Genomic DNA, 15656 nt, shown 5'->3' on the forward strand with positions numbered 1-15656 from the left:
AAAAAGAGCTAATGTAAAGCAACAACAATCAATGCGGGGACTTTATTAAAAATAAAAAAGTTATTTGATATATACCTTTTTATTTATACATTCATCAAGTGAAATAGAAGAATAACATTTAATATGCTTTGGCGATTTCTAGTACTCGAGGTATTCGAAATTTGAGATATTCAAATATTTGAGCTATGATTTAATAGTCAAATTTGATATTCGAGTTTGAGAAATCTGCTATTGGACCCATCTCTAGTTTATTCCAAAAGTTATTCGATGAAAGATGAGTAGATTTCTTCATCTTGTTTCATTCACCACAAGAACTTTTCCTACAGTGATTGTTAATATGTACAACCAAATACCATGGGTATTTTGAATCTGCATACATATTTCTAATTGCAATGATTGCTTTCTGCATCCAACCGGCCTCATTGCTTTCTCTAGTTACTGTCTGAAATTAAAGTATCACTAAAATTAATGCATTGCCATTATGCAATAAATTACTATCTGCTTTAATTATTGCAATTTGAAAGTAAAATTGATAACATAAATTTCCCTCTCCTCCATTTTTCCTGCCGAGAGATGGCATAAGGCAGCTGTGGATTAAGTGGGGGGCTGGGAGCGGTGGCTTCCCATCACTTGTAGATCAATAGAAAAGATGCCAATCTTTAAGGTGGTTCTTCCACTAAGTTTTTATTTCTCTAGCTGAACAAAAATGTTAAAAGTTATTGCTGAATATTTAACGACCGCTTGTCTAACCATACCAGACTTCAGAAGTATTGTGTATTACTGTGAGGTATTGCATACCAGCAAAGTGCTGCGGGTAGTAAAGCTCTGAGCATAGCAGTGAAAATGCAATTCCCTCCATTGTGGTTCTACCCCCTTCTTATTACACCAATGATTACTTTAAAAATTACCTGCTTTCCAATACACTGCATTTGTTTTATGAAAATTCCGTACATAGACACTCTTTTCCTGTTTTGGCCCAAGTTCAGACTTCATTGTACAGGGTAGGTATTCTTAACTTCAGAGGTTTGTTCAAGTTGTTTTATTTGCATGTATTTTTCATTGGACTTCAAAATAGGGAGGTTTCCCTAAAATTTGGTTGTGTGGGAGTTCTTTGTGTTGAGTTTTTACTCTGCATTGAAATTAATTTATTTATGGGGCCAAGATATGACTAAACCTGATGTAACAAAGTAAAATGGCTTCCTCATCTTCATTTGAAAAATACTCAATGTGACGTGCACCAATATTCCTGCTTCGTTTTCCTCTATAGAGTGGACCATTTGATTGAAGGACATGATTACAACTTCAGAGTTAAGGCTGTTAACAAGCAAGGAGAATCATTGCCACTCACTGGAACATCACCAATTACCGCTAAGGATCCATTTGGAAAGCCAGATAAGCCTGGAACTCCAGAGCCTATTGGTAAGTTATTATTGAATACTTGGTTATGTGATTTATGAACCAAAAGTATGAATTCCAATTCAAATTATATTTTGTATTCATTTCTATGGACCACAAAAGACTGGGACAGAGATCATGTTGACTTGCAATGGACTCCACCAAAGAAGGATGGTGGCTCTCCCATTAAATCATACATTATTGAGAAGAGGACTCGTTTTGGGTGAGATAACATACTCCGTGTTAATTTGAATGTTGTCTGTTTTTGGCTGCGCTTGTTTAACATGCTGAACATAGTCACATATACATTACTCTCTTTTATACGAGTAATATTATACAAAGTTTTCATTATTACAATGGAGTATTGAGAATTATCTCTGAATTAAGTTCTGTTACCTAAGGCTGTTGAGTTATGTCTCGATTGATATTATCCACAGTCCATGGGAAAAGGCTGCTGAAGTCCCTGGAAATGTTACCAAGGGAACTGCTCCTAATCTCACTGAGGGAGAGGAATATGAATTCAGAGTCATTGCTGTGAACAAGGGAGGCCCTGGAGAGCCAAGTGAAGCCTCAAAACCAGTAATTGCAAAGCCAAAATTCCGTAAGTTATTTTTATTGCATATTTTTGCTTTCGTTGTTAGTATGCTGTGAAACTTGTTTTTGAATTAATTTTATGACTGCATTATTTTCTATCTTCTCTCCACACTATCTCTGCTTGCAGCCACATAAAACCATTACAAACAGCTATATCACTTTAATGCCATTCTCATAGCCATATTGTGTTTTCAACTTAGCAATTCTTGCAGTTTATTTTGTAATGATTGAGAGTCATAAGCGATTTTGCACTGTATTTTTTAAAGGCAATGAGAGATAAATGAACATATTGTTATAATTGGTGCATCCTCACCAAAGTATTGAAAGTAGTAACCATCAGTAGACATCAGTGTTTCTCTTGAATATTTGTCTTCTCTTAGTTATACTGCTGAATAATAACTATTAGAAACCTTGTGAAAGCTAACATCACAGACCATCAAACTGTTGACCCATTAATCCATCTAACCTCAGTCGGTAATTACAATCCTCTCCTCCTTTCTCTTAAATGAATTGTTCTTAAGTTTGGGAGTATTAGCGAAAGGATCGCATGTGTTGCAATAGCTTACATTTCAAATATCATCCTCTGTAATTCCTGCGCTACTTGTTGGAAATATAGATTTCTCATCACACAATTGAAATGAGCAGAAAGAAATGAAATACTTTTGTGTGTGTATCATGCCTCAAAAGTGTTTTAGTAATACTTTGGGGGAATAAATTCTGTTACAAAACTAAAGCATTTCGAATTTGTCTGGTAAACATGAAAAAGTCTGGTATATTAAAGAAGGCTCATTGTCAGTATGACAGAAATGGAGTTAAATTTCCTGTAAAAAATAAAATGTCTCTAAATAAAAAAATGGACATTTTTACAAGAAATATTGTCTACTGTCTAGGCATTTGCTATCAGCTGCACAATTCTGTTACCAAGTTTATGGTTCAGGATCTATTAGACTGCTAATTGTATTTTAAATCAAAGGCAATCATCTTAAAGATTTTATTTTGGTGGAGAATGATAGCATTCAAACTATTTGACTGGTTATAATAATGTCATTGTGTAGTTCAAAGTGGAATTTAAGGCATTTTCCTGGTTTCCACTCTGGTGCATTGCATTTACAGTTTTTTTGTGACAAAACGGATTCAGATACCATAATTTCTTTTGTATTTAGCTAAAGGCTTTAAAATTTATCATATAATTCATCATGCTATTACCCTTAATGGTATTTTATTTATTCTTCTAAGTGTTAAACTGTGTTATTTTCCCTTCCATGTACCCAATAATATCGCTGTTTGTGTGATATTTTTGCTCTCTGGTTAATCATTTTCAATCCACTAATAATATCTTTATGCAAGCTGTTTGCAAGTTGATATCATTTAGAGTTTATTTTGGAGTTAACGTGTGCTGAGATGCTGAAAGTTTACTGAGGGATAGTAGTGCACTGTTGTGTAGTCTGAGGCTTACTATTCACTGCAAGAGGATAAAAACCAGTCACCTTTTCATTGTGCATTAGTCGGTGGGACTCAAAATGGTGTCACATAGTGCTGTTTGTGCTCATCAGTGGCGCTTAAGATCTGAGTGATGTAATCAATTATGGAATCTGGGGACCATTGGTAGCAGCTTGATTGAAGAGGCCACCAGAAGATTTAAGAGTGATCACTTCCACCCTTGCAGTAATTTGGTGCCTTTTCTGAAAAAATATAAAGGAAATCTAACCATTTGATTTAACATATTGTAAATTGATATAACATAAAAAATATCTACAGATATAGATAGGAAATTTTTGTCTCATTCAACTTTGTTGCTACAAAGCTGTAAATGTGATGCATCTCCATGAAAACTAGAGAAATGAACTGAAATTCTGCATTGAGATTACAATGAAATTGCTACTAGAATCGAAATAATTTGTGTCCCATCAGCAAATAAGCGACATTTAATGTAATGCACCTCTGTTTTAAAATTGGATGAACAGCCTTAAAGATATTTGTCTTCAAAATCGGGTGGCAGAGTTTTTAATGGGTGGATAGTACTATTTTCAACCGCTATCTGTATTGACTGGACTTCAGTTTTGGAAAAATGGTTTAGTTGAGATTTTTCTTCAGCGAAAGAGATGTAGACTTATGAGTTGGCTGCACATCCCTAACATTAGGCAACACCGTAATACACACGCGCACAGTGGGTGGCATAAATGCAGGGGGATTTGTTTTCTCCTGGTCATCTTACAATTGTCTTTTTCTTGACAACTGTGGTCATTTATCGTAAAAAACGTATTTTTTTAAATATTATGCCGTTACAGAACAGATACTTCGGGGATGAGCTTGCTTATTTGGATTATCTGAAAGTTAGATTTTTCATTGGAAATGCCTGCGATTGGGTGTTCCTTATTTGGGAAAAAAAAACTTTTCAAAAAATCCTTGCTTTCATCCTGTACAAGTTTTTTTTTCTTAAGTATCTTATAGTTTATTGTATCGTATAGTTCTGTATTAGTTTTTTTTTATTCCACAAAGAGTTAGATTTGCTCTAATTGATAAAAGTATCCCCTAAAGAACTCTTGACCTAAAAATTTCTCACTTTATATGTTATCGGCTGTTTTAACACATTATGGTCCGCACACGTGTTTTTACGTGTTTCCGCCGCCAGCGCTTATGTGCCGATCACGCGTTTTTACGTTTTCACGTTTTCATGCAGTGCAGTCTCCTGCTGACCTCTACGGATTTATTTGGAACTATTTCGACCTAGTTCTGGTTTGTGCGTCTTCAGGTAGCTTTACTGTTTGTTTTTGTGAAATTTTTTTCTTATTGACGTCTTTTTTATCGACGTTATAATAGTTTGAAGATATATTGAGGCCTATGGCATAAAATATGACCGGCCCCAATGGCTAGTCTAGTTTAAAGGGTGCCGGACCAAGATGTGTTAAGATCATTAATGTTTATGTCATTTTGATCCTTGAGAATTCAAGCATTTGCCTCATTTTAGGGGAAAAAAATATGAGTAGCTTTCAAAATGAAACTTTAAAACTGAACTAACCGCTCAATATCTGTATTCCACAGAGGCTCCTGTGATGGACACAACCTTCTTGCAAGATTTGGTGGTACGTGCTGGTCAAAGAATCAGTTACACAATACCAATCGAGGCCTCACCACGACCTAAAGTCACATGGACGGTGGATGGCAAGCAAATATTGCCTGGAACAAGAGCTGACATTCAGGTGACTGAGAAGCAAACACTCTTTGAAATCCCATTCTCTGTCCGATCTGACACTGGAAAGTACACCATCAAGCTGGAGAATGACCTTGGAAGCTGCTCTGCTTCAGCTCATGTCACAGTCCTTGGTAAGCTGCAAATTTATTTAATTCATTTGCTTTTATTCTTTCAAGCTGGTATTGTGGTGATGTATTAGGATGATTCTATGAAAACTCTCTGCATTGTCGTCTCCCCAATGACAGTGAAGGCTAGTTTGTGTGGTTGAAATATGTGCTACCAATAATTATTTTATGATAAGTCATTAGCTGTTGAAGTTATTGACTTTTATGTAAATTTTATGAACTTTTCTCATTCTCAAGACATGATTTTTGACGGGGGGTGTTTACATGAAGTAATGTAGCTTGTATTGTGTCAAGAAAGCTTTCTGCTATTTTCTTGCACTTCATGTGTTTCAACACCCCACGCACCTAATGTTACATTTTGCCGCACACCCTCTCCTGGTTTAAGGATATTAATTTAGTCCAAGCATTTGGAGAAATAAATTTTTACAGCTTTATTGGATGGGGTGTGAGGCTTTAAAAATAGTTGAATGAAAGATGTTATAACAAGTTAATGAAATATCATGCCCTATCAATCTAGTATGCTGTGAAGTGCAATAATGTATTTGTGACTCCAGGGGGGATATACGACTGTCTGTGAACAAATGGAGGGGGATTAGATCACATTGTTAAACCTTCTGCTTTGAAACAGATACATATATTACATCATGAAGGACCACAGGGATGTTATGGGGACTACTGATTTTCTGCACGTATTCATTCTTCATAATTACGAACAGCTGAAACAATGTGAGAAGGCTTTAAAGGTCATTTTAAGTGACCTGCTGTGAAAGTACTTACTTTGTGCTCAGCATCATCCTAAGGGTTGTGTCATTTATGTATTTCAAATACAAGGAGTTACAGAGATAGCTAAAACTTTTGGCCATTCCTTATTTATTGTGCTGATTGACACTCATTGGTTTGATTCTGATGGAGAATGTTATTTTTTCAGATCGTCCATCACCACCTCAGGGACCATTGGCTATATCAGATATTACCAAGGAGAGTGCCCACCTCAGCTGGAGGATCCCACTTGACGATGGTGGCAGTCCAATTTTGCACTATGTCATCGAGAAGATGGACCTGACTCGAGGCACATGGGCTGATGCTGGAATGTCACTGTCTCTGAATGCTGACATTACGCGGTTGATTCATCGTAAGGAGTACTTGTTCCGTGTTAAGGCAGTTAACAGCATTGGAGAATCAGAACCTCTGGAGGCTGACAAGAGCATTATTGCTAAAAATGAATTCGGTATGAAATTTATAGTTTCTATAATTTTTTGACAAAAGAAAAATTTTCAGAACTTACTGGAACCCAGCTATTGTTGCATGTTTTAAATATTGTTTCTGGTAAATAAAGTAACTTATTGTGAGTAAAAGGAAGCAATAAATATCTGTGTATTTTTTTATTTTGATTAAATTTGAATGTTACTCCATTAAGGCTTACTACTGGTTTGCCTGAAATCATTGCTTATCAAATAATATTATCTGCCTTGACTTCAAATATTTTACGTATGCATGAATTAGCTTTATATTCAATTTGGTATTAATTCTATGAATTCTGACTCTAACTTATTCACTGTTAAGATATAAAAATTTAATCTCAATTTTCTTAAGCTAGAATTAATTGACGGCAAGGAGATGCGTTTTTGTGATAGACCATTCAATGATTGTAGTGTACTACATATTATACTACAATATTATATTGTGCCTGATGACCTTCTGGTGTTTTAAACACCTAAAAACACAATGTTTTGACTTTTTGATTATTTATTTTATAGATGAACCAGACTCACCTGGAAAACCACAGGTCACAGACTGGGATAAAGATCATGTTGATCTCGAATGGACTCCACCAAAGTCTGATGGTGGTTCTCCAATCACTGGATATATCATTCAGAAGAAGGAGAAGGGCAGTCCGTATTGGGTGAATGCTGCGAGTGCACCTGCTGGAAAGACCAGTGTAAGTGGCATTATGATAGATTTTGAAGTGAAAACTTTGAAGGGATTTGTTTCAAGGTCATCTTACATGGGGAAAATAATTGTTACTCCATTCCAAGCATCATATGTGTTCTTATAAGGTACAAAGAAAACTTCAATTTTTCATACCTTGACTTTATGTCATGTCTTATTTTACTCAGCAAAATGCAAGTCTGGGTGGGAAGCATTGGGAATTGTAGTGGTGAAACCTCAATTTTACATCTTTCTTTGATATTATTATGCAGTTTTTTTTTATTTTTGGAAGCATAATAACAGCCCCATAGAGCTTACCAATCTTGACTCTTTCATGTCACAATTAAATAACCAATGGTAACTTGTCACACAAATTGAATGACTTCATCTACCAAGGTGCTTAGACACCTAGTGCTTAGGAAAAGCTCATAAGTAATTTTATTTCTTTCCTCAGGGATCGGTGCCTGATCTCACTCCAGGACAGGACTATGAATTTAGAATAATTGCTGTTAATAAGGCTGGCCAAAGTGAGCCAAGTGAGCCATCTGATGTTGTCACTGCCAAGGAAAGATATTGTGAGTGAAGGGAACTATTTTATATACCTGAAAGTGTAATTCACTGGATTACTTTCCTACTCTTGCCAGGATTCTTATGATTAATGGAAAATTTTCTTTCAGTGGCACCCAAAATCAAGACACCTCTCAATGATGTACGCATCAAGTCTGGCCAAATTATTCATGTTGACATTGACTTCATTGGAGAGCCTATCCCTGAAGTTATTTGGACTGTTGGCAGTAATCCAATTAAGACAGATGAGAGGACCACTCTGACATCTATTGGTTACCACACCATTGTCCATACTGTCAACGCCAGGAGAACTGATAGTGGAACGTACAACTTGATGCTGAGAAACAGCTCTGGCATTGATGAGGGCTCATTCCAAGTCATTGTCTTAGGTGAGTATCATGGATTTGGGTTACACTTTGTTCTTCCTGAAGCACCAAGTACTGGTTATCTCTGTGAGAGATGGAATATCAACTTTTTGACACACTACCAATAACAGTGGTATTTTGGCCTTTATGTCGGGGTTTAGCAACAAGCTACTGTTGAACATTCACAAGCATCCATTTTGCGTGTGACCCGAGGTCCAGTTGGTATTTTGAGATGCGGCAGGGAACCAAGGATTTGATTGAATGTTATTAATTCCATGAAGTCGAGGAATATTGTATGTTGTACTTGCAATTGATGGAGAATTTATTTACTCTTTGAACAAACAAGGAATGGAATGTGTTATGAAGAATCAAAAGCACTTCATCACATCTTAATTTCAAGTAGGGAAAGGCGTGGGATTTTAACCATTCTATCAGATCCCTATAAAATTTAAGGATTTGGGATTGGATTCAGTCCATTATTATGAAGTTATTACATAATTTATTATGAAATTAGCTTTCAAACCTTTTAATACATTCAGTTGATTATAATGTAATTCCCCTAGTATACATTCAAGCTGTCATCTACAGTGAAAATTCTAATCTTGAGCAAAATGTGTATATTTTTCAGACCGTCCTGGACCTCCTGAGGCTCCTCTGGAGTATGAAGAGATCACATCTCAAAGTGTCACTTTATCTTGGAAACCACCCAAAGATAATGGTGGCAGTGAAATTACGTGAGTGAAATTTTATCTAAGTTTGTGTGTGAGATTTGACATTATGGAGTTTCTAATGGTAAGAGGGTTCTTATTGGGGCTTAGCAATGTGAGGAAGGAAGGGTAGGGTAGCAAGGGAAACTGGGATAAGGGCTAGTTTATTGCTTGAATAACCCATTGTTGATAATCCCATTTTCGGTTAATTAAATGTCAAGTCGTCATTGCTGTACTGTATTTGAATCGGCTTCATCTGTCAATGCCTCCATTGTACAGTTAAAAATTCCATTGAAAGTATACATAGTTATCACCTTCAATTGATGTCCTGCATGAGGTATATTCTCATTTTGCCTCATTTGAACTGAAATACTTGCTGTAAGAGGTGTGATATTTTTTCGGTAATCACAGGCCCACCAGGTGGAAAATGTGTGCAGCCCACAGCACAGGAATTCAAATTGCCCATTTACAAACCCTCTGCTTTACAAAATTAAAAATTTCTGGTCCCTTTGACTCCATAAATTATAGGTTCCAATGCAAGTGTAATTTTAAATGTTAAACAATTTCTTCCAACAGTGCTTATGTGATTGAGAAGAGGGACCTCACTCATGGTGGTGGCTGGGTTCCAGCTGTGGCTTATGTCAATCCAAAGTACAACCATGCCACGGTCCCTCGCCTCATTGAAGGAACAAAGTATGAATTCCGTGTGTCTGCTGAAAATCTTCAGGGCCGATCTGATCCTCTTGTCACATCCAAGCCCGTCGTTGCCAAGAACCAGTTCGGTATGCATTTATTTGTATTCTTCTCTTTTTCATCATGTAATTACCTGCTCAATTATGTTTTATCACTGCTTTGATGGAAGGAAAGTTTGCAATCTTTTGCAATTGCATTTTGAAGGAGAGGGAAGCAGGGGAAAGGAAAGAATGTAAATTAGATAGGGATTCAATAGGCATGGGATTTCATTCTGATATGATGTTTCATTATTTAGTGCTAAAAGAATCAATGTCAGCTTAAAAGCTTTACTGTAATTACCTTCAATCATTGATATCCTGGTAGCATTATATTTTTTCTGAGTCATTCTTTAGGCATGATTTGGGAATACTTTTTGTGGATTTTATATGTCATTTGGAGGAATGTAAATTGGTATTATGTATTCTGTTCCCAAGTTATCTTGATCAAAATATTGTCAGAACCCATTTTCTTATTTTTGAGGGAAAAATGTGAACCCTAATGTGATTATTATCATAAAAATTTCATGGGGTCTCATGGCAACTTTGTTGCCCTAAATTATTACATAAATAATTTTTCACTGTTTGTTTACAGTATATAGGCAGTATTATTAATGTATATTAAATGAGTTGAAAATACTTGGGTAAAGATGAAGAAGAAATTAAGGTGCAAAAATACTTATGTAACCCTTACAAAATGACATGGTATGTATTTACATGCTATTTTAAGTAATCCACTGATGCTGTTAGACATTCTCCCCTTACCATGTTAATGTGACCATGTCCGTAGCATAATCCTTAACCCTCTAAGTGCCAAATCTTCCTGTGGGATGCTTAACATAAATATGGAGAGCGTTTAAGAAAATGTTGGACCTTAGAAAAGTATGATATTTTTGAGTGATTATTTTAGTCATCTGTTTTCATTTCTATTTTATCGAGATTAAATCGGTTTACAATGAGGCACCTATTTAACATTTCCTGAAATTTAACTGCATTTTTTTTTTGTTTGATAATGCATTGCCATAGTTTTAAAAGGAGTCAAAAGATCACCTCACTATACTTTAGCTCACTACGTAAAAGCCAGTATTTTGGCTTGCCTCAGTTACAAAACCAAGAATATATGTGTAGAACTTAAAGTACCTGGTGATACTCATCACTTATCAATGTCAAGAATTATAAATGACCAAATAGGTCCAATACTGACTATCTATTACCATAATTTTGTTGGAATTTTAGAAAAATTAATCAGCACCTAATTTATCTTCATGACATCCATACATACATAAAAATAATTTGCCACCATATGTCAAGAGCTTAGTGTTGTTGGTCTTTATATTTTTTCTACTTTTTCAAGCAATGCAATATCTCATATTGACATTTACTACTTACTATGCATTATATCCTTTCCCTTGGGCTACAACCTTGTCGCGGTGGAAAGGCTTGCGCGTTCCTATGACCCCTAGAGCTGCACTGGCGGGATTAATTCTAAATTATTCCCGGTAGGGCCACCCATGCCAGATAGGTCGAAGGGTAGGAGCCAGACGAAAGGTAGTCCACGTGATGGTGTCACGTGAAAAACACTGTTGGAATGGAAGTGGGAAACCCTACCAACTATCTCTTCCCTGAACACATGGAGTACAACCAAATGAGCCTCGGAATCTCATCGCCCGGGACCCGTCCGCAAAGGGCGGGTGTCGGGGACGGCAGCGAGGTCGGCAAGGTCCTCGGGGTCGCCAACATGCGAAATCCTTGCAGAGACTTATCATCATCATCATCAGCTGCAGCAGCAATGAAGAAGGAAGAAAAGAAGACCAAGAAGATGGAAAAGAAGAAGTCGGCTATTAATGTAGGGACGTGGAATGTGAGGACTATGATGAGGGCGGGGAAGTTAGAAAATATCAAAAGGGAAATGGATAAAGGGAGGATAGATATCTTAGGATTATGCGAGGTGAGGTGGAGGGATGGCGGGGACTATTGGAGTGATGGGTATAGGGTTTTATATAGTGGAGGGGAAGAGAGTCAGCGAGGGGTAGCTTTAGTATTAAACGGGAAGATGGGTAAGCATGTGGTAGGTATAGACCAGGTAAGCGATAGGATTCTGGTGGTAGAAATTGAGGCGCGGCCCACCAACCTTGTGGTGGTCCAAGTTTACATGCCCACTAGCAATCATAGGGAAGAAGAAGTAGATGAGGTGTATGAACAGCTCGAGGAAATAATTAGAGACACACCGGGTAAGAAAAATCTGGTAGTGATGGGGGACTGGAATGCCTCAGTGGGGGAAGGGAGGGATGGGCACGAAATAGGAGATTTTGGTCTAGGAATACGAAACGACAGGGGAGAGAAAGCAGCAGAATTTTGTAGGAGAAACAAATTATTCATCACAAACACGTGGTTCAATCATCATAAAGGGCGAAGGTACACGTGGAAAAGTCCAGGGGATGCGGGGAGATATCAAATAGACTACATTATGGTAAGACAGAGGTTTAGGAATAGTGTGAAAAACTCGCGCAGCTTCCCCGCAGCGGGTGCTGATTCGGACCACAATCTAGTGCTCATGAAATGCAACGTAAGATTCAAAAGACTTATGAAAGTTAGGAAGGCGAAGAAATGGAACGTAGAAGCCCTGAAGGGGAGTATGAGGAGAGAATATCAGGAACTAGTGGACATTAGTATACGGGAGATTGAAAGTACTAAGACTGTTGAGGAAAGATGGGATAATATTAAAACGGGAATAGTCAAAGCGGCGGAGAAGTCAATTGGTTACGTTGACTGTAGAAGGATAAAGAAGCCGTGGATAACGGAGAACATGATAAGGGAAATGGAGGAGAGGAGGAAGTGGAAGAACGTAGACACAGAACAGGGAAAAAGAATGTATAGGGAACTGAATAATCGATTACGACGTGAAACTAAGAGGGCAAGGGAGGCTTGGTGGAAAAGACAGTGTGAGGAAATGGAAAAGTTCCAGAAGGATGGAGAAATAGGCGCGTTGTACGCCAAAGTTAAGTCGTTATCGGGCTGCAAAAGAGGACAAGCCATGTCTAAAATTAAGGCGAAAGATGGGAGGTTGCTAACCGAGCGAGAAGAGGTACAGAGTAGATGGAAGGAATACGTGGAGGACCTGTATGACGGAATGCACAGACCAGAGAGATTGACTCTAGAGGAGGAAAGTGCAGTGGAGGAGGATAATCTTGGGCCGGGGATATTAGATTCGGAAATAGAGAGAGCACTTCGTGATATGAAGGCTAGGAAAGCAGTAGGCGTAGACAATATCCCGTGTGAGCTTCTGAAGAATCTAGGGAAGGAAGGTAAGAAAAGGTTTTTCGAACTAGTGCGGAGGATCTATGAGGAGGGATGCTGGCCGGAAGATTTCGTGAAGACGGTTTTAATTCCGCTTCCGAAAAAGAAGTAAGCTGTGGAATGCGGAGATTATAGGACTATCAGCTTAATATCGCACGCGGCGAAAGTGGTGCTGAGGATATTGAACAGACGAATGGAGGCGAGGGCAAACGAGTATTTGGGCGAAGATCAATTTGGTTTCAGAAAGGGGAAATCAACTCGCGATGCAATAGCAATAATGAGGTCCCTCATGGAGAGGAACCTAGAATACGACCAGGACATATATGCGTGTTTCGTGGATTTTGAAAAAGCGTTTGATAGGGTGAACTGGGTAAAGTTAATGGATATTCTCAAGAGAATAGGTGTAGATTGGAGGGATAGACGACTGATTCGTAATCTGTATATGGCCCAGACTGCGCAAGTGAGGGTAGCGGATGGAGAATCCGGGTGGGCAAGCATTGGCCGAGGTGTGAGGCAAGGCTGTCCTCTATCGCCGCTGCTCTTTAACGTGTACGCTGAAGAGATGGTAAGGGAAGCATGGGATGAGTTAGAAGCTGGAATAAAAGTGGGAGGAATGATGTTCAAATCAGTGAGATTCGCGGATGATCAGGCGCTGATTAGCCAGTCAGCAAGGGGGCTTCAGGCTCTAGTAGATGCGTTATACGAGCGTTGCGAGGAATATGGGATGAGGATTAATCACAAGAAAACTAAGGTAATGCGGTTTTGTAAAGCATCACGAGCGAGGAATGTGAGACTTAAGATAAAGGTAGGTGGTGAAAAACTTGAGCAGGTTGAGCAATTCAACTATTTAGGCAGTACGTTAGAGGAAAATGGATACAGTAGTAAGGACATCAGGAAGAGAATTGCATTAGCGAAGGAGGCGTTCATGAACAGGAAGGAGCTTCTAAGAAGATCGTTATGTAAGAGTTTAAAGAAAAGGTTAGTGAAGAGTTTGATCTGGAGTGTAGCTCTCTACGGTGCGGAAACGTGGACACTGAGGAAAGAAGACGAGAGAAGATTGGAGGCATTCGAGATGTGGGTATGGAGAAGAATGGAGAGGGTGAAATGGACGGAGAGGAAAAGGAACGACGAAGTGCTGGATATGGTTGGCGAGGAGAGGCAGCTTTTACGGAGATGAGATATGGAGGAGACAGAAGGTATGGATGGAGTTAGTGCTTAGTGGTGAGGGGATGTTGAAAATGGTGCTAGAGAGTAGAATGTTAGGGAAACGAGGGAGGGGAAGGAGAAGAATAGGATTTTTAGATAGATTGAAAGAGAGTAGGCCTTACTGTGAGTTAAAGACGTCTGTGCTGGAAGGAAAGGGAGGCTCCCAGATCACTTCTTGCGTACTCCATGGAAACCTACCTTAATCGGTAGAATACTATAATGCATTATATTTTTGATACTTTATGTATGTATCATAAAGTTTTCCTTTGGTATATTTTCCTGTCATGCCATGATTCTTACCATGATATCCTGCATTATTTTAAAGATGTTCCTGGACGTCCCGGCAGACCTGATGCAGTGGACAGTGATAAGGATCACATTAAGATCAAATGGACACCACCTATCAGCAATGGTGGATCTCCAATCATTGGTTATGAAGTTGAAAGGCGTGAGCGCATGACTGGCCGCTGGGTGAAGCTCACCAAGGATCCTACAAAGGTAGTGAATAATATTTTCAATCAGTAGATAAATTACTATTCATTATTGAAAAGCCTGTATAAATATGTTAAAAATATTTGGGATACATATGTAGTCAGTTGAAAATAGGTACATATACTCCTATAGCTTGGGGGTTAACATCTGGTTATTAATTTCAGCACCTGGAATACTTTGATGACCGTGTCACTGAGGGACATCAGTACGAGTACAGAGTGACGGCTGTGAACGCTGCTGGTCCTGGAAAGCCAAGCGACACCTCACATCCATTTGCTGCCAAGCCCATGCGAGGTTGGTTCTCTTCACTCCCCCTTTTGTGATATTATATGTATTCTAACGGCAACTTTTCTGCCCTAAATTAATGCACAAATATTTATGAGTTACAGTCTTTTTACTGCATATTATTGGTTTTAATGTTGTTTATTTAAGAATGGAAGATACTTTGGTCAGGATAAAGAAGAAATTTAAATGAAAAAATTCTTCTTTTACCTCATCTGGGTGTTCTGATGTGAAAATACCATCATAGTCATAAAAGCAAGTGCAAATTTTGGAGGGAGTTCATGCAAAGATGGGCTGGGCCATTATGATAGTAAAACTGAATCCTCTGTCAAACCTTTTTAAACAATATACCTGTGTAATCTTTACCAAATTCTGGTGTCTCTTGTCTGACATAATCATATGACGAGTAGTGCTAGCTGATGGAAGAATGCTGTCGTGCACCTGCATCTATTACTTTTTGCATGTACCGTGGGCAAAATATGTTTGCATCCGTGACAGACATAATCCATCTCAGACAAATCATTTCCTTTGTAAGAGACATCAAATTTCTTGGTCATAGAGGGAGTGATAATATATAAACTGAAACAAAAGTCTGAGCTCTACGTTACTTTAATTTAGTTATTTGGCATCATCAAGAATTCAGGTGAATCTCTCAAAAGTGGCTGAAATAAATTCCACAGATAATTGTGTCAGTTTTTATATATACTTTTCATACTGAATTTCATTTGTTGGCTCACCATTTTTGGCAGCGTGATGAGGAATATAGCAAAGTATAA

The 15656-nt window shown here is 38.1% G+C and overlaps 1 protein-coding gene across 33 annotated transcripts in view; it reads left to right on the forward strand.

Moving 5' to 3' along the window:
- The window catches only part of LOC124171601 (twitchin), a 207858-nt gene that overhangs the window by 160425 nt on the left and 31777 nt on the right, over positions 1 to 15656 (forward strand). For all 33 annotated transcript variants that reach the window (XM_046550781.1, XM_046550787.1, XM_046550780.1 and 30 more), the window contains 12 exons: positions 1268 to 1419; positions 1519 to 1618; positions 1833 to 1996; positions 5032 to 5313; positions 6236 to 6535; positions 7065 to 7246; positions 7691 to 7811; positions 7914 to 8192; positions 8797 to 8902; positions 9452 to 9657; positions 14432 to 14604; positions 14763 to 14892. In XM_046550781.1, the coding sequence (XP_046406737.1) occupies positions 1268 to 1419; positions 1519 to 1618; positions 1833 to 1996; positions 5032 to 5313; positions 6236 to 6535; positions 7065 to 7246; positions 7691 to 7811; positions 7914 to 8192; positions 8797 to 8902; positions 9452 to 9657; positions 14432 to 14604; positions 14763 to 14892 (2195 nt within the window). The remainder of the gene's footprint in view (positions 1 to 1267; positions 1420 to 1518; positions 1619 to 1832; positions 1997 to 5031; positions 5314 to 6235; positions 6536 to 7064; positions 7247 to 7690; positions 7812 to 7913; positions 8193 to 8796; positions 8903 to 9451; positions 9658 to 14431; positions 14605 to 14762; positions 14893 to 15656) is intronic.

This window comes from Ischnura elegans, chromosome X (assembly GCF_921293095.1).
Source record: "Ischnura elegans chromosome X, ioIscEleg1.1, whole genome shotgun sequence".
NCBI lineage: Eukaryota > Metazoa > Arthropoda > Insecta > Odonata > Coenagrionidae > Ischnura > Ischnura elegans.